General features: G+C 39.1%; 2 protein-coding genes and 2 long non-coding RNA genes across 8 annotated transcripts; 3 read left to right on the forward strand and 1 right to left on the reverse strand.

Moving 5' to 3' along the window:
* The first annotated feature begins 93 nt into the window (after positions 1 to 93).
* Positions 94 to 1,544, forward strand: LOC121052977. Of its 4 annotated transcripts, none has more exons than XR_005810434.1 (5): positions 94 to 178; positions 528 to 696; positions 771 to 870; positions 990 to 1,270; positions 1,375 to 1,544. It is a non-coding gene; the product is annotated as an uncharacterized LOC121052977 (long non-coding RNA). The 4 variants fall into 4 exon arrangements; XR_005810435.1 differs by having other exon boundaries at positions 794 to 870; XR_005810433.1 differs by having other exon boundaries at positions 771 to 1,270.
* Positions 1,545 to 2,736: 1,192 nt separating this feature from the next.
* On the forward strand, positions 2,737 to 4,988 carry LOC112199843. Its single transcript, XR_002936063.2, has 4 exons — positions 2,737 to 2,791; positions 3,431 to 3,524; positions 4,088 to 4,151; positions 4,922 to 4,988. It is a non-coding gene; the product is annotated as an uncharacterized LOC112199843 (long non-coding RNA).
* A 3,336-nt stretch (positions 4,989 to 8,324) lies between these two features.
* On the forward strand, positions 8,325 to 10,310 carry LOC112197651. 2 transcript variants are annotated; one of them, XM_024338404.2, is made up of 2 exons: positions 8,325 to 8,532; positions 9,864 to 10,310. In XM_024338404.2, the coding sequence occupies exons 1-2, from the start codon at positions 8,416 to 8,418 to the stop codon at positions 10,155 to 10,157; spliced, it is 411 nt and encodes a 136-aa protein (XP_024194172.1). In that variant the 5' UTR covers positions 8,325 to 8,415; the 3' UTR covers positions 10,158 to 10,310. The 2 variants fall into 2 exon arrangements, with proteins under 2 accessions (XP_024194172.1, XP_024194171.1); XM_024338403.2 differs by having other exon boundaries at positions 8,339 to 8,532; positions 9,861 to 10,310.
* LOC112197650 lies at positions 10,244 to 11,594 on the reverse strand. The gene has a single exon (XM_024338402.2). The coding sequence runs from the start codon at positions 11,423 to 11,425 to the stop codon at positions 10,331 to 10,333; it is 1,095 nt and encodes a 364-aa protein (XP_024194170.1). The 5' UTR covers positions 11,426 to 11,594; the 3' UTR covers positions 10,244 to 10,330.
* Between the last annotated feature and the right edge of the window lie 5,893 nt (positions 11,595 to 17,487).

The raw sequence follows: 17,487 nt of genomic DNA on the forward strand, positions 1-17,487 counted from the left end.
CCTTTTTTGTTCTTAAATAGTTTGCCATATTTTATGCTCTTAGTGAATGTTAAGTGACCAGAAATTTTTTAATCAACAATATCTATTTGTAGCTGCAAATTGTGCAAATGAGGTTATCAATTATAGTATTTGCTCAGTGGAGTTTAGTATCATTTTGTTTGGTATAGCCAAATTGCAGGTACATATTTCTCTGTAATGAAATTTGCCTAAACATAACTTTAATCCACAATTCTTTGGATTAATATAAAGCTTAAATTTGTATGATTCTGTAGGCAGAGAATCATAAATGCCTAACTATAAACTGCAGCAAAGTTATGGTTAAGCAATCATTCTAATTTCCTGATTGAATTATAGCCATAAGAGAAAGCAAAACTGAACTTTTAGTCAACTGCATATTTTATGTACCTTAACGCTTTTGGCAATGCAATTTGGTTATATCAAATTTACCGGTTACTTTCATTATACATAATACGTACCTGCATTTTCTTGATGAAGGAGATGTGTAAATTATTTTGTGAATTTTGTAGATTGGTTCTGCTGGAGGTCCTATGTTCTGTATGTATAATGGTTTTAGCTATTTATACTTTCTGCTTCCTTGAAGAATTAATCATGGTTGGGATCCCTGATCAGCAGAATAATTGGAAATTTGAAACTTCCAATTTCAAATATTCGCATCAGATATGAGGATGTTGAGAGGTAAAAAGAAAACTATAAATTTCCTCCTTAGTTTTTATATCTTGCATGTATGCCTTATGTCTTCAATGCTGTAGCAATTTTGGTCATCTGTTTGCAGCAGGCATAACCTTGGAGAGACTTTCTGCCATGACAATTGATGATAGTGAAAAGGGACATTAGAGCTGCTTTCAGAAGGTTATACTTATATAAGAATCAAGTTGCTAAACTGTAATTGGACTGTTTTCATTAATTTAAACATCTTAGACTTTTATTTTGTTATCGTCGTAATTTATAACGATTAATGTGTCTTATAGGCGGATCTCAATTACACTTCAGTTCTATAGTCAACCCCCCCCGGCCCCCGGCAACTGGCTCAAAGACAGGTTAGTCTGGTCTAATTACTATTGCAAATAATGCAATAGATTAGGGTCATGTTGATATTAGAGTACTTACATTGAGCAGACTGATGTTTGGGGAATTCATGAGCGTTAATTAATACAAACAGGTTAATTGATACAAACCGCTAAAATTCTCTGTGTGGCTGTTGTCTTTCTAGCAGAAGGTTTTATTACTTCAAACAACAATCATAAAAAAGGTTTGACCAAATAGGCAAATACAGTTTTCATTTACAAAATTTTTTCCTGTAATTTGATCGACATGTTTGATGATTAATTGTGGTTTCTCAATTTTATTGAATAGGCAATTATATACTTTTGGCGCTGACGAAGCAGTTGTGTGACACCAATGAAATTCATGCATCATCAGTTTTGAAGATCCGATATGCAGAAATGGAATCCATAAGAGTATATCTCTTACTTTCTCTTCTCCAATGAGTGGTGTGAATGAACAAATAGCTTGGTTGTTTGATTTGATTTGGATACATAATGTAAAATTTGAATACTGTATATCAAGGCTAGGACTAGGTGACAAACAATTGTGTCTAAGAAGACTGTACAAGGAATGCTTTCATGTAAATATTTAGTTACTTCAACATTGAGATGCAGGTTGTAAGTGTATAGTGTCTCATATTGAACAGAAATGGCCATTAACTAGATTCCAACTTTCTAGAAGTTGCTGGAGTTCCAGAAAATCTAACTAACTGGTATTTAGTACTAAAAGGTATAGTAATGTAGTGAAAAATGGGGGACAGAAAAACCTCAGAAAAAGGTAATTGATTCCCAATCAAAAGGGATAGACAAATAGGATTCTGAACTTCATGTGTCTTATGCTTTTGACTCTTTGTATAAGTTTTTCTTTAGCCTAGGGCCTGCATATATGTATAGGAGTAATATTCCACCTTAACAGATTTATTGAATCAATATCTTAGTTGTTTCATTGTTTTCTGTGTGTTAATCCTTTTTATGTGACTTATATGCAACACTACTATCTGCATGTTTTGGCTTTCGAATTCTGAGAATTTTTCGTTTCATTTAAACATATCTTAGTTATCTATGCTAATCAAACACTTCAAAACATGCAAAATTTAACAAGCATAAAGTAGAAATTCTACCCCGTGGCATCGCGCGGGTTCTCATTCCTAGTCATTTACTATATACTAATTACTAAAGGAGACTTGCTGTTCATTTAACAGTAAAATGACGCTTTTGCCCTCGGTCAGTAACATGGAGAAATAAAGACTCGAGTTTTCTGTTGTGTTCTAGAAGCCCGCATCGAGTGCAGCCAGATACTCTGGGATATAGACGCGGCGTGAAACGGAGGTATCAAGCGTATTGATCCAAGATTTTCGGAAGAAGATTTGGGTTTGTTTTGTTTTGTGAATTTGGATTTGGTCTCTTCCTGTGGGCTGGAAAGAAATAGGAGCGTTTGGATTCGATGTAATGTTTTCGATTTTGATTGTAGGTCGTTCCGGTAGCAGAAAGAAGGGGAGGGATCGAGGATTCTGGTCGACTTCCGGAGGAAGCTTTGGGTTTGTTTTATGAATTTGAATTTGAATTTGGTTTCTTCTTCTCTGATTGTAGCTTTTTTTGTAAACAATTTTTTGATGGTTGAAAAAGAGTGGGAGCGTTTCTCAGTTCGTGTATAGGTGAGGAAATCCAAATTCAAAGCACAGCCTGGATTCGAAACATCAGTTCAGAATATTGGTCCAACTTCTAAGGTATCGATTACTGCATCTTGGTTTCTCAATAAAAATTACTATTTACTCCAAATAATTGTTGAATAAACTGTTAACAGGTAATGCATCTAAGATTCAAATGATGTTTTTATCTTTTACAATTTTTTTCTTTTCAATGTTCTGATCTTCTATATTTTCAATTGAATTATTCTGGGTTTGTGCTCTGTTACTTTGTTCAAATCGTTCAACCTTCAAATTAATTATAAACTTTGTAGGAAACTTATGGCAAACATCTTTTTGTCATAAAAAGCTTTTCCAGGACATTCATTTTTCTACCTTAAAGATAGCAACCAAAACAAATGTATTAGCTTGACACAGCACAAGTGTTTCGTTGCGTGCCTTTTCACTTGCAGCCACAATTAACACTGAAACTTAAGGAAAACAAATGCTACCAGAAGGAAAAAGCTGTTTCATTTTATTTTGTTGACATGGTGCTTTTAACTTACTGAATTTCAGTAGATAAGCATTACTAGGTAAAAAGTAAAATCATGCTCACTGTTTGGGAACACAATATGTAAAATTGGATGACATTTCTTTAAAACAATGTATTTTCATTTTGAATGCTTTATTTTAAGTATTTCCATTTTGAATGCTTTATATAATCAATTCTACGCTTTGCAGGAAGTTCATAATAAAATATACTGATACAAAGCTCCTACAACTGGTGGATTATAAAAATCTGCCCTACTCCTTGCTGTTTTACTGTTTATGTGAGGTAATTTTCTCTCTCTCTCCAACTACATATGAACTATCAAAATCTCATCAAGTTTTGCTATTATGTACAAATCATGAATAGATAAATCAAAAGCTAAAGCTATAAAAAAAAATTGAATCAGTTTTCGTAGCTTATGATAACTTAACAGGTCTGACCATATCTTATGATAAGTCAGCAGGTCTTTAGCTACTTCAGATTTGTTTGATACTCTTTTGTTAATTTATCTTGGTTTTGTCAATTCATAGATTGTAAACCAATATGATAGATGGTATTGGAAATAATAAATTTAGTACTGCTCATGAGCTCTTTTTGTTCTCTCTTTAACAAACTACTCATGATCTAAAAAACATAAACCAAAGATTGTGTGTAAATAACAAAATACTACTAAACTGTTTATCTCTACTGGCTTACTTGCATCTTCCTGCATAACATTACAATAAACAGAGATTCATTTTTAAAATGTTCAAACAATTCTTTCTACTGTTAAAGAAGTGCCCATCAACTCTTGGTTTTCATTCTGATAATTTCAGTGTTTTGTATCTGCTTGCATTTTCAACAAACAGAGAACTTCACTTAAGAATACTGGTCTGGTTTCTGAGCTCTCGATTACCGCCTTTTGCCTACTTGGTAAGTATCACCATTAACCTCACTAATTCTCATTAGCTGAATGACCTATTGACAAGTAGTCCAAATTTGAAGAACTGGCACAATACTTAGGAGTTCTTTGTTTATTAGATTGGTCCCTTAATTTGAGTAGTTGGATGTTTGATAGACTTTGCATCTTTTATTTTAACTGAAGTCAAGTTTAAATAAGCTTAGTAAATCAATAAACAAATACTTTGATTGGGAAAAAAATGAGGGATTGTTCTGTATACAGCTTGAAATTAGTTATCAAATTTTCTTACCCAAATTTGATCTTTTTGTGTGATAATATTGCATTCTTCGAAATGTTTTTTAAATTGAATGAACCTTTGTTACGAAAATCAGCGATCACATTTGATTGTTTTATTGTTTTGAGAAATTGTTAACGGTTTCAATAAGGTAAAATTTATAATAAGCCTTAATTTCATTGATTTTCTGAGTTATCTTCAAAATGAAAGAATTAACTCATTTTTCTTCTAAATATTGTTTACTGTATTCAGCGTCATCGCTGATTAGGAACTTACAGTGCATGTAAGAGTTCATATTTTGGTTGCAAAAAGTTTATTGTTTTCAAGAACAAATCATAAGTTAAATTGTATAAAAATAAGTTTGAAAGTGGATAATCTGTTTACTGACACATTTTAATGTAAGTACACAGTATCTCATACACAATAATTCATATTCCAGTTTATTGTTTTTTTTTTCTTTTCGATTTTTGGTGAGTGGTTTCTTATATATGTTTTCTTATGTGTTAGGTTCCAGGATCAGTGACACTTGAAAGAAGTTAGAGAGAAGTTCGTTATAGGTTTTCTTAAATTGTATTCATTTGTCTGCAATATTTTATTGGGTAAATTCCTCCTATGGTACCTGAGGTATTGTTACTTGGACAGTTTGATACCTGATGTATTAAAGGGGACAGTTTGGTACTTGAAGTTAGACTCCGTTTGACACTTTGGTACTTCTGTTAATTTTTCTGTTAAATGTAAGGATAAAATTGACATTTAGAATATATGTATAAAAACATAATAAAAAAACATGAGTTTGTGGGTTGATTTTCTTCATAATTTTATAGGTATGAATTAATGATTATGGGTTATGTTGAAGGTGAAATATTCGAATTTTATGTTTAAGAAATATAGTAATCATATAGTGAACACTCATAAGAGTACTCCATTGAAACTAGTCTGGTGCAACTAAATTTTTTTAAACATAAAATTCAATTATGTCAACTTTAACATAACCCAAAAGCATTAATTCATTTTCATTTTCTCCTAAATGACCCAAAAAATGATGAAGACCTAAAATAATACCAAATAATATCATCGCATTGTGTTTATGAAGAGGAGGAAAAATGCAAGTTTTGGAGGAAAAATTAGTGGATTCATAGAGAATAGTACAAAAAAAATATCTGATTATTCTATTTCTTTAACATAAAATTCGAATATTTCACCTTTAACATAACTCATAAACATTAATTCACACCTATAAAATAATCAACCCACAAACTCATGTTTTTTTTATTATGTTTTTATTCATATATTTTAAATGTCAATTTTATCCTTACATTTAACAGAAAAATTAACAGAAGTGCCAAAGTGTCAAACAGAGTCTAACTTCAGGTACCAAACTGTCCCCTTTAATACATCGGGTATCAAACTGTCCAAGTAGCAATACCTCAGGTACCATAGGAGGAATTTACCCTATTTTATTTGTTATTTTGGAATCTTTGTTGCTACAAGTTTTATGTAGGCAGTTATTCATTTAACCATTGATGGTAATTATCTACTGTTTTATTGAATGTGTTGAATTACCAGGTAATTGGAACAATTAGTTGATATATGTAAGATTGCAAAATCCTAAAAACATAGGGGAAATGATCTCCTTGGATGGATTTTCAAGCATTCAAATCTTTCAAAGGAGCAAATCAAATCCTTGACTGGATATTGAGGTTGCTCTTCTCTGGTCTAGAAACTTCATCAGTATCCATAGCTTTAGTCATATACTTCTTGCCTGACTGTCTTAATGCAATTGAACAATAACATATAACGATTTTTCCGCAGCAAAGCGCGGACACATTTTCTAGTATTTAATAAGAAGGGCAAAATATTCAATTGAGAAAATTGAAAACATCTTAATTATAATATACACCCTCTCTATGCATGAGGAAGGTTCAATTATGTGAATTGGGTGTAAATTAAAAAAAAAAAAAATGTATGGATAAGCTTTTCCTAATACATACTTGATCTTTTGAATTTATTTTCTCATAAATTTTTCTTTTTCTTCGTGGATCATTAGAGTACTTGTGGTGTTAGCTCAGTGGTTAGAGCACCCACTACCTAAGATTTAGGTTCTAGGTTCGAGTCACCATGGGGGTAGGAGTGAAATCCTTTGATCCTCTTTTAAAAAGAAAGAAAAAAAAAAGTAGAGTACTTGTATTGTTCAAATAGCTCTAAACTGTTTGAACAATGCTTTCTTTCTAGAGAAAAAAATTAGCCGTAGCGATGAAGTTCTGTTTTCAACAATATACAAAGCATATCCTATATGTCATTTACATTTTTTTTTTTTAGAATAAAAGGCTTGTACGGCTACCCTCAAGCCTTGATTAATGAAACCGAATACAAGGGGGGGACGTTGAGCCTAAACCCCTTATTACAATAAGCATCGAGAGAACGTCCCGAAATAATATCAGGAGTCTCTACAAAATACATGTATTCTAACAAGCACCAATTAGCAAAGAGTGCACTACTGGCTACTCCATTTACTTTGACATAGTGGTGACATATCGGAAAGATAACTCGGTTACAACGAAGCATAATTACTAAAATCTCAGCTTTCCCACTATGTTGTCGCCGGACAATAATTCCGACGACACTTAGTTTCATTCTGCCACTAGGAGATTGAGACCATTTAATTGATCGTCGCCTCGCTAGGCCAGATAAGGCACTTAGAGTGCACGCACAGGCACAAAGCCCAACTAGCCCTACACCACAAGTATAGGGACTTATTACTCGCAAAATGCGCAAATAAACTAAGCAACAGAAAGTAAAAACAGTTTTAAATAAAAAAATAAATAAGAAGAGAGCTAGGGCAGGGCCCAAAAATGGAGCCCAAACCCAAGCCCAACTAGCAACCATGGAGTCAAGAAGGTCAAGAGCCGCCAGCCAACATTGGCCTGATCCCGCTATGACCACTGCCGGACCATCCACAATGCTGTTCCGCCTCCAACTCGAGACCGCCGCCGTCATCCTTCCGCCCTCCCCGGCACGCCATAGAGAGACACCACCCCATTCCACCGTCACCTTCCCCAGATCGTACACCGACAGCCCAACCCAGGTCAGGTTAATCCGATCCAAGCCAAGCCCCGCTGCCACGACGTCATTTACATTTATATGCTTGTAATATGAGCAGAGGAAATTTTGTAAATAAAAACTAGTCAGTCAGATGCATAAATGAAAATTATGGTGCAGTAATACTACACTTGTCTCGTAGTATTACAAGTAATACTACATAATAGTAATTCAGCCATACGTGAGCAAAAGAAAATATCATATCTAAATCCGAATATCGCCATGAAAAACTGACATTAATGATTCTTTTCTTATTTTTTACATGTTGAGGACACGTACTAGACAGTGTATGGTTTCAACAAGCCCTTATGCACACTAATATATACAACTTCAGCACTACGTAGCCTCGACCGTTTTTGCTTTGGTACCTTTTTTCAAGACAATTATAGAGCCCTTGATTCATCTCTGTCTTGTATCCTAGTATTTGGTCATCTTGTATCTCATTTGAGCTTGAGAAGACTAGGATCTGCTCGTTGGGTAGCAAGAACAAGCTAGTATAAGGAGAGCATCTTTTAGAAGCTTCTTTATGTGAGAAAAATAAAATTAGGGTTGGTCAATTCTTAGAATTAGAACCGCAAGTTCGAGCTTCTTCCGGTTTGAGAGATCAATCATTTCTAAACTTGTATGTATCAAACATGGTAACAAAATATTTGTTCAATTTCCAAATAATAAAGAGGGACTGAGGTAGAAGTAAACCTAAGAATCATTTGGGGGGGGGGGGGGGGGGGGGGGGGGGGGGGTAAAATTAACAAGAACAGATATCTAGAGGGTAAATCTACACATCCCTCATAGTTCAGGGGCAAAATAACAATTTCTAATTTCCAAATTCTAACCCAATTTCGACCTTGCCAGCATATAACAAGTCTGAGTCTTCGAACCGTTGATATTTTTGCCGGGGAAATATGTCGTTATCTAGTTGGAAACTGGTTGGCGGTGCACTTCCTCCGTCGGTCGGAGAAAATCGGCTCCCCACAAAGCCGTCGGCGCTGACAACCACAAAAAGAGCTCTTCCTCTTCAGGTTCTTTGTTTCATTACCTGTCCACCTATAGATTCAACAACACCCAAATCTCTTGCTTAGAATAACGTGCATATTGTGCTGTTTTTAGCTTCTCTGATTTCTCGTGTGATCTACTTTGCTTCTGATGGATGGACTCAACCTCTTGATGTGACCCACTTCGGTTGTTGGATTTTCCTTCAATCAATTTTTTTTTTTCTGCAACTAATGACTTATTGGGTTATTTGGCTTAAACTCCCACTGGAATCAATTGGGGAGTTTGGGAATACGTGCATCGATTCATATGTAGTAGACTAGTGGGTTGCATTTTACCTACAAATCCACAGATGGATAAAAGGAAAGAAGTTCACAATAGTGTGGATGAGTTGTTTTGATTTCAAGTTACTTGATTCCTGAATTTTCTTGAATTGGACTTAAAATGTAAGCTGTAATTAAGGGCAAGGCAGAATGGCTGGTAATCTGCCTAATGTGTAGAATCGCTAATATGCAGATGAAGGGAATTTCATAGCGGGTGTTAAGTTTCATTAGTTAAATCTCTGCATTTCTGGTATCAGACAAGAGGAGAAGAGAATGGACAATTTTTAAGTTGTCTCCCTGCGATCGTACTTTGATTACTTATTGTATGTTTTTTTGCCAGAGATAGGCCAGGATTTTATAGCGGATCCATATTTGATTAGTCTTCCCTGCAAATTTTTGTGAGCATTTCATCTCATGACCTGTAGCCAGTCTATGATGGTAGATACATATGCTTAACTGGATCAAAGCTTGTTGTAATGAGCTCATGCTGATCTGAATAAGAAGTGCCAAATGTCATTAGTCGCCGTTTTGAAAGTGGAGATAGAAAGCCAGATATTTATGTAGTCTGTACCGAGTTACAGTCTTACAGCTATTTATGGCTGAAATCAGATGTTTCGAACATTTGTATTGTCAGTTGGCCATCCTTGTTTGGTAATTAAGGCCCTTCAAACTGTATTTCATATTTTCAAAAAGGGTTAGTTTTGCAGGGTTAAATGGTTCAGTTTTTCAGACTAATCCGTGATATGTCAAGAGCCTGGAGAATTAGGCAGGGAGAGTAGGGGCTACTTTTGGAAATTCAAATACCCTCTGTAGTCTGTACTCACTAGCATTGTGTTTAATGATCATGATGTTGTGATGGACTCTAAATCCATTGCTTCTATAGTAAGATGCATTTCTCTTTCTAAAGCCATTACTTATATATTGCTTGAGATCATTCTTGGTTACAAAGAATTTATCTCAGAGCTGGAGACATCTTACCTTAATTTTTATCCCAATTGCATATTATGTGACTTCTTTGTTTGATATTATTGCAGGTGGTGAGAAGTGAGGGAAAACACAACTCAGGCCCTCCAAAAGTACTTGGCGTTTCACGAAGAGATGTTATGCTGTCTTTACCCGCTGCGACACTAGCAGCAGCTACTTTTTTCTCAGTCGAACCTGCTGAGGCACGAATTGTCAAGCCCGAGATTAGGAGGAAAATTCAGGAAAAGCTTGAGATGCTGAGGGAAAAGGCGGGCTTATCAAAGCCAAAAACCAATGAAGGGAAACAGCCAGCACCATCTTCGCCACCAGTGCCTCTTCCAACTCCTGTGGAAGCCATTCTCCCTTGAGCAATGAGATGGTAATTGATCTCTGACATGCATGATTTTAAATTTTGTCTTGCTTTCTGTGTTGAACACTTGAACTCAATGTTCACTTTCGATTTGGGGCAATAAGCACAATCTTTATATATAGCAGAAAAACCAAGTTTATTGTTACAAAAACAAGCTACAAAAATGCTAAACTAGTTGGTCTTTTTGTTCATGCTGCCAACAAGATGGCGCATCTGAAACCTCCAGAACATGAAATAAGCCAAACCCAACCCAACCAAAACAAAAATCCAAACACCCTCCTCCTTGCTCTCCTTCTCCGACCTCACCTCCGCTATACTAAACATCTCCCTCTCCGAATTCCCCGTCATTCCCTCAAGCGCATGCCCGTATATCACGTACACCCTGTCCTCCGCTGCCACGGCCACCGAGGTCGGAAACCTCTCCACTTCAAGCTGCGTCTTGTCAAAAACCGCACCCTCTCCCCAGCTGTCTTGGCTCTTAAGAAACCACATTTTATTCATGGAAACCACCACAACGGTCCCGTCTCGTCGGACAGCAATCCCGTCGGCCAGAGGCAAGTCCTCCGGCAGCAGCACCTCCCTGGCGGTTCCGTCCTCCGCGTCCACCTTGAACAGCTTCCCGGTGTTGGATTGCACCACCAGTAGATACCCCTTGCTGACGTAAGCAATGCCGTTGAGGCCGCAGAAGCTAAAGGGCGAGTCGGGGTCCACAGGATGCGCAGAGAATAGCGGGGACTTGGAGAGGACGGAGGCCGCGCCGTCGGAGTTGACTTTCCAGATGAAGTTCGCCGCCGAGTTGGTGACGTAGGCGTTGCCCTTGAAATCCACGGCGACGTCGTTGGCGATCTGGCGGGAGGCGTCGCCGTCGGCGGAGGGGAGGGGCGTGAGGAAGAGGCGGCGGCGCGTACGGAGGTCGTAGGCGGCGAGGGCGCTGAAGTGAGGGAGCGGCGAGGAGGCTTGGACGGCGGCGAGGAGGCGGTTGTTGACGGCGTCGACGGCGAGGCCGAGGAAGGTGACGTTTTCGGGGAGAGTGGGGTCGGAGATGAGAAGGTCGGTTACGCCGGCGTCGGAGACGGAGTAGATGGTGCGTTGGCGGATGGCGCCGACGATGAAGTGCTGGGCTGAGGGGTCGTAGGCGAGGCCTTCGGGGTAGAGATTTGGGGATCGGAAATTGATGACGTGAGGCTTGCTTGCTTGGGTTTGGATCGGGATTGAGCTCAGCAAAATGAAAACAACAAGGACGGAGGAGGCGATTGAACAAGTCATGGTGTTCGCAGCTCAGTATCGGAGGCTCATGAAGAGATTTATTATTTATAGAAAAGGGGGTTTTCTTGCCTAGGAATCCACTCGCAGCCGGCCGGAGTTTTGACTTTGATTTCTTGTCAAACGGAGAACGACGACTGGTTTCAGAAAGCTTAGAGATCGTTTGATTCGTTTTCCGAAACACATGCTAAACAGCCCGTTATTCATACTGTCCATCAGAAAAGCCCGGCCCACCTAGCGTAACGGTCCAAATCCAAACCCGAAACCCAAGTTAGTATCTCTGTCTATAATATTAATGAAATTTGAATCTGTATCATCTACGGTGTCAGTTATTCTAAATAATTAATTGGTCGTCATTGCTATTTTAAATTGTAGTTCACTTCAAAACAACTTGGGCTATAACATTTTGCAACATTCAGAGTAAGTATTGTATGATCGATCCTCTGACTAATTATTTTTTCTTTTTCAACATTCAGAGAGATTGCCGACACTTGTTTACAAGGGAAAAAAGTAAAGAAATAAAGTAAATAGTGTTGTAGAGAAACTAAAATTGAGAGGAAATTGCTGTATATTCTCATTGATAATAAGGGCCCTCTTTATATAGAGGATTACAATGTATAGAATCTCAATCATACAAGGAAAGTAACGTACATTGAATAGGAATCTAGATTCTTCTAATTTAACCATATTACCACTAGGTCAAGTAACCTAGAGTTTGAGCCAAACACAAATTAGGGTTTACTTGAACACTCCCCCTTGTGTTGCCCAAACGCGGTGCTTCCCTCGTTACCTCGTTAAAAACCTTGCCGAGTAACAAAAACCCAGTGGGACAAAAATAACCTCGGTCGAAGGGGAAAAAGAGTACAACACACCATTCACGTTTCAAGGTGAACATGTAGACATCTCCCCCTGATGTCTGCGTCTCCCCCTGATGACTACGATCATGGAAGTTCAGATAATTTCCGCAAGCCAATTCTTGCCACATGTTTCTCGAACGTGGATTTGGGCAATGACTTAGTAAACAAGTCTGCCACATTATCCTCAGATCGAACCTAGTTCACTTTGGTATTTGAGGAGAGTCTGTTGTTGCTGATTATGCTTGGTGTCATCGCTTTTGATGTAGCCTTGCTTCATTTGTTCAAAACAAACAGCATTATCCTAAATGCTCGTAGGCTCATCTTGTGGTAGATTTCAAACCATAATTGTTCGAACATGCGTGATTCTGGATCTAATCCATGAACATTCACAAACCACTTTGTGAAGAGCAATAATCTCTGCATGGTTCGAAGATATAGCGACGGTCTGTTCTGTAGACCTCCAAGATATCATGGTCTTTTCCCATGGTGAACACTTAACCAGTTTGGGAGCGACCTTTGTGTGGGTCAGAGAGGTACCCAACATCAGCAAAACCTTCCAAAACACTTATATCGTTTTGGGATGGGGATAGCGAACGCAGGCCAGCATTGGCGGCGTTTCTGGTGTGTGATGGGTCCGAATCCATCTTCTCTTTGTAGGGATAGAACAAACACATATCAATCGTACATCTCAAGTACTGAAAGATATCTTTTACACCAATCAAAATGGTGTCGCGTTGACGCAGAGCTATACCTTAGCTAACAAGTTCACTGCAAATTAGATGTTCGGTCCTGTGCATTGAGCTAAGTACAATAATGCGCCTATTGTACTCAAGTAAGACACTTTTGCCTCTAGCACATCTTCGTCATCATCCTTCAGACGAAGATGATCCTTTTCAGGATCAAGACTACGGACGATCATGGGGGTGCTTGAAGGTTTGACCTTGTCAAAAATGCCTAAGCATCTATCGACACGATGCTCAAGTTCCAAACTGAGACATAATCGTGTTCTCCCATAATCCTTCATCTCAAAATCGGATTTCAAGTGTTCAGTGGTTTCCTTTAACTCTTTAAGGGCTTCTAATGAAGATCATGTCCAACATGAACCGCGATGGAATCCGAAACTTGTTATGGAAACGCGTGGGCATATCCCTTCCCAATCAAGTAGTCACTTTAGTGAGCGTTTCAACCTCTTTGTAAACGCGCTCCGTGGTCTAGAGCCACTTGACTTGGGTAAATGAAGTTCACCATGAACCTTTATGTATATTCCGTATCTAGATCCCCATAGAGATACGTAGTGACCACATTTGTAAGCTGCATGTTCAGTTATTCGAAAACTACCAAACTGACAGGGTAGTGGAGTGTAATGACATCCAATAAGAGAGAATATGTCTCATAGTAGTCAATTTCAGGGCGTTTTATGAGAAGTCTTGCGCCATAAGGCGAGATTACCATCTCTTTTTCTCACTACGCTTTCTAACGAAGACCCATTAGTCAATAGGTTTTATGTTAGGAGGTGTTGGCATCACTAGCTCGAAAACCTTCCTCTTCGTTAGAGAATCCATCTTAACCCGGATCGCATCTTTCCATTTAGGCCAAATTTCTCTACGTTGACATTCATTCATCAACAGAGCGTGGTTCGATATCGCAGACTTAACAAACTCATGCTCAACGAAATGAGCAACTACATCATCAATTATGATGGAGTTTCTATCCCACGTCTCATGTACACTAGTGTAAGTTTCATAGAGCTCTATATTCTCGGGAATAGGTTCTGACGTTGAGGCGTCCCCCAACGATAAACCTAACCCGGAAGATTCTCATGAGATGGATTTTGAGTCTTGATGATCAAAGGATTGGAATGTGCCAAAGTGTCCTTCGAACCAACGGGCCTCCCATGCATCCTAGCTGGGGCCATGGCCTGTAACGCCAGAGTGCCACTCTCTTTGGCGTTGGCGCCATGCCTACCTCCGTGTAGGGTGGCGCTACGTCCTCTCATAGAGACGTCCTTCCTTGTAGGCTTGTTTGCAGCATATTTGTGTGATCTCGTCACTTTAATAGGGATTGAGATGAGACATAGTGGGGACAGGCCACGACAATTCCTGTCGTTCCTGCTGAACATCCGTGTTCTTATCTCCCCCTAACGAGGGGAAGACTGTCTCATCAAAGTGACAACACGCAAATCTAGCGGTAATGAGATCGCCTTGCAAGGGCATTAAGTGGCGGACGATTGTTGGAGTCTCAAATCCAACGTAGTTGCCCATTCGTCTGTAAGGACCCATCATAGAGTGATGTGGCAGCGCAATTGGCACATAAATGGCTCACTCAAATATGCGTAAGTATGATACTTGTACCCAGTCACTAGCTGTAACGCAGAGGTACATTGAGTGGCGGTGAGTCGTAGACGAATTAGCATAGCTGCATGCGATATTGCATCACCCCAAGCGGATATAAGGAGATTGGTGCGCATTACCAATGTCCGGACTATCATCGTAGTCGTTTCCGCAAGACCATTTGGGTGCGTGGGAATATGATGTCGAACATCAGTCCCATTGCAATATCCATCGAAAGTCTTTCGATGCAAACTTTCTAGCATAGTCAAATCCAATTGGCTGAATAGGATGATCTGGGGAGTGAGCCCGTTGTCATATGATATGTGCTAGGAGTGTAGCATAAGCAGCATTTATAGGTGGACAATGGCACAACACGTGACCAGCGTGTTTGCGTGTCAACCAACATCATGAAATATTTAAGCGTCCGCAAGTTGGTTGAATCAATCCACAGAATCCCCATGGATTCTATGTAAGAACAGAATGAGTATGTTCATTTTCTTTGCATATGACGGTCTTAGTCTTAATTTTCCTAAGGAACGGGCTTTGTAAAAAGAGCGAGAGACTTTAGAAGCAACCAATGAGTATTTTGGTTAGGCCTGAGCGTCTGAAACGCTATTTGAAGCAAGTTGGTGATTGCAGCATCACCTGGGGCGCCATCACCATGATGGACTCTATCCATTGTGTTATGGATAGGGACTGCGCCAGCCCTAGGCTGGTGGTGGACGGAGGCGGTGCCCTAGGTAGTTGCGTCGATCACACTTAGTCTAGAAATCAACTTTTGATTCATGCTTCGTTTCGCTCGAAAGAAATGATGTCCATGTGAAGTCTTTAGTAGACAGATCATCATATCATGACCAGGATGACCTATCCTATCGTGACAAAGCCAATATGTGTCTAAATCCAAGAGATCTTCTCTCGTAACTTTATTGGATTTATAGTAAATTACCACCAACTACACTTTTTATCCAATATTTACCATTAACAGGCCTTTTTTTTTATATTTCCCTTGCGGTACTGTTCATGACCCATGCGCAAGGCCCATATCCCGTGCGGCCATTGTCCTACCAATTTTTTGAATTGTTCTGTTAATGAGAAATTACAAAAATAACCTTAACTGATTTCTAATGGTAGTACTGACTCTCAGTAATGTACCTACTCTCAATAGTGTACTGACTCTCAGTAGCACTCAACAATAAATATATTTCAGAGATCGCATTATCTACCAAGTTAAACAGGTAGAAAAAGTAAATCTAAATTTTCCATGTATGCTGCTTCGCATAATGCTGCTTCGATTAATTTGTGTATATGATAAATGCAAATAGAGTATTGACCCTCAGTAGTGTACTGACCCTCAGTAGTACCAATCTCATAAGAAACTAACAAACACAAAACCAAAGCTACTGACCCTCAATACAAAAGCACAAGTCTAAAACTATGATTCCACAGCAAGACTATCGACACTGATTCCACAAAAACAATAGATATTGCATCCTTTGGATACCCAGCTTGATCTGTAGTTTCAGCTCCTCAGATGTAACACCAGGTATTGACCCTGCAGAAATTAGAAATTATGACTAATTGACTAACGAAACAAATTCACAAAAAGAAACAAATTCAAAACCGATCTTCCAAATGTGATAACCCTCAATACAAAACTGATAATCAGACTATAGCTACTGACCTGCAAACGAAATGTTGCTGAGTCCTGTAGAAATAACAAACAAATTAAGATCCAATAAGAAAGTACCATAAATACAGAACTAAAGCTATTGACCTGCAATACAAAACTGATAATCAAACTATGGCTACTGACCTGCAAACAAAATGTTGCTGAGTCTTGCAGAAATAACAAACAAATTAAGATCAATACAGCTCCACCAAATTGCAAAAGCCTCAGAATTTCTCAACCAAAATTTCTCAGCTAAAGCTACTAAGCATAATCGAATTTCGACAGTGTTGAATGCATAATCAGACTATAGCTACTGACCTTCAAGACTATAGTTACTGACCTGCCGGTGTCGAGCCCTTGCTTCGCCGCCGGGGTCGCTTGCTTGGTTCTCCGCCGGGATTGCGTCCTTGCTTCGCCGCCAGGTTGCGCCCTTGCTTCGCCATCGGGGTTGTGTCCATGCTTCTCCGCCGGGGTCTCGCACTTGGTTCGCCGTCTGGGTCGCACGCTTGGTTCTCCGCCGGGGTCGCGCGCTTGGTTCGCCGCCGGGGTCGTTCGCTTGGTTCACCGCCGGGGTCATTCCTTGGTTCACCGCCAGGGTCATGCGCTTGGTTCACCGCCGGGTCGCGCACTTGCTTAGCCTCTAGGTCGCGCGTTGCTTCGCCGCCGGGTCGCGTCCTTGCTTTGCCGCCGGGTCGCGCCCTTGCTTCGCCGGAGCCCTAGATGTTTTGATTTTCAGACGGTTTAGATTTTGGGGTCGTTTTGATTTTGGGAGAAATGGTTTATATTAGTCAGTGGCATGTTTCGTAATTTCTTAATATTTGAGTGTTCTTTCTTTATGAAGGGCTAATGGTTGTTGACCGCATGAGCTTCATGTTTTGGAGTCTGCTGTTGGTAAATAATAGTGTGATATTGTAGTTATTGGTCATTAACTCTTGGATTTAATAGCTCGAATAGTGACATAAAATCCACTAGAGGGACACATAAACTTTTCTAAGATGCGTCTTTATTCGCAATCATTAGAGGTATTGCAAAGGAACTCATTTCCGTTCTCTACATGCGTTTTCGCATGGAATCCGTTGGCTATTCATAGGTGTGATTCGCCCTAGAAGCGTAGAGAGTTTCTGTGACAGTAATTAAGGTGTCATTTGGCAAGTGGAACTTGGGCTATTCCATGTCCTTGAATTAATACTGATGACCCAGCCATCGTAG

This window comes from Rosa chinensis, chromosome 4 (assembly GCF_002994745.2).
Source record: "Rosa chinensis cultivar Old Blush chromosome 4, RchiOBHm-V2, whole genome shotgun sequence".
Taxonomy (NCBI): Eukaryota; Viridiplantae; Streptophyta; class Magnoliopsida; order Rosales; family Rosaceae; genus Rosa; species Rosa chinensis.

Excerpts from the sequence above, each read along its gene's own strand:
- LOC112197651 (XM_024338403.2), top strand. The coding sequence starts at position 8,416 with ATGTCGTTATCTAGTTGGAAACTGGTTGGCGGTGCACTTCCTCCGTCG. Across the intron at positions 8,533-9,860 it reads AAAGAGCTCTTCCTCTTCAG|GTGGTGAGAAGTGAGGGAAA; the intron begins GTTCTTTGTTTC and ends ATATTATTGCAG.
- LOC112197650 (XM_024338402.2), bottom strand. The coding sequence starts at position 11,425 with ATGACTTGTTCAATCGCCTCCTCCGTCCTTGTTGTTTTCATTTTGCTG.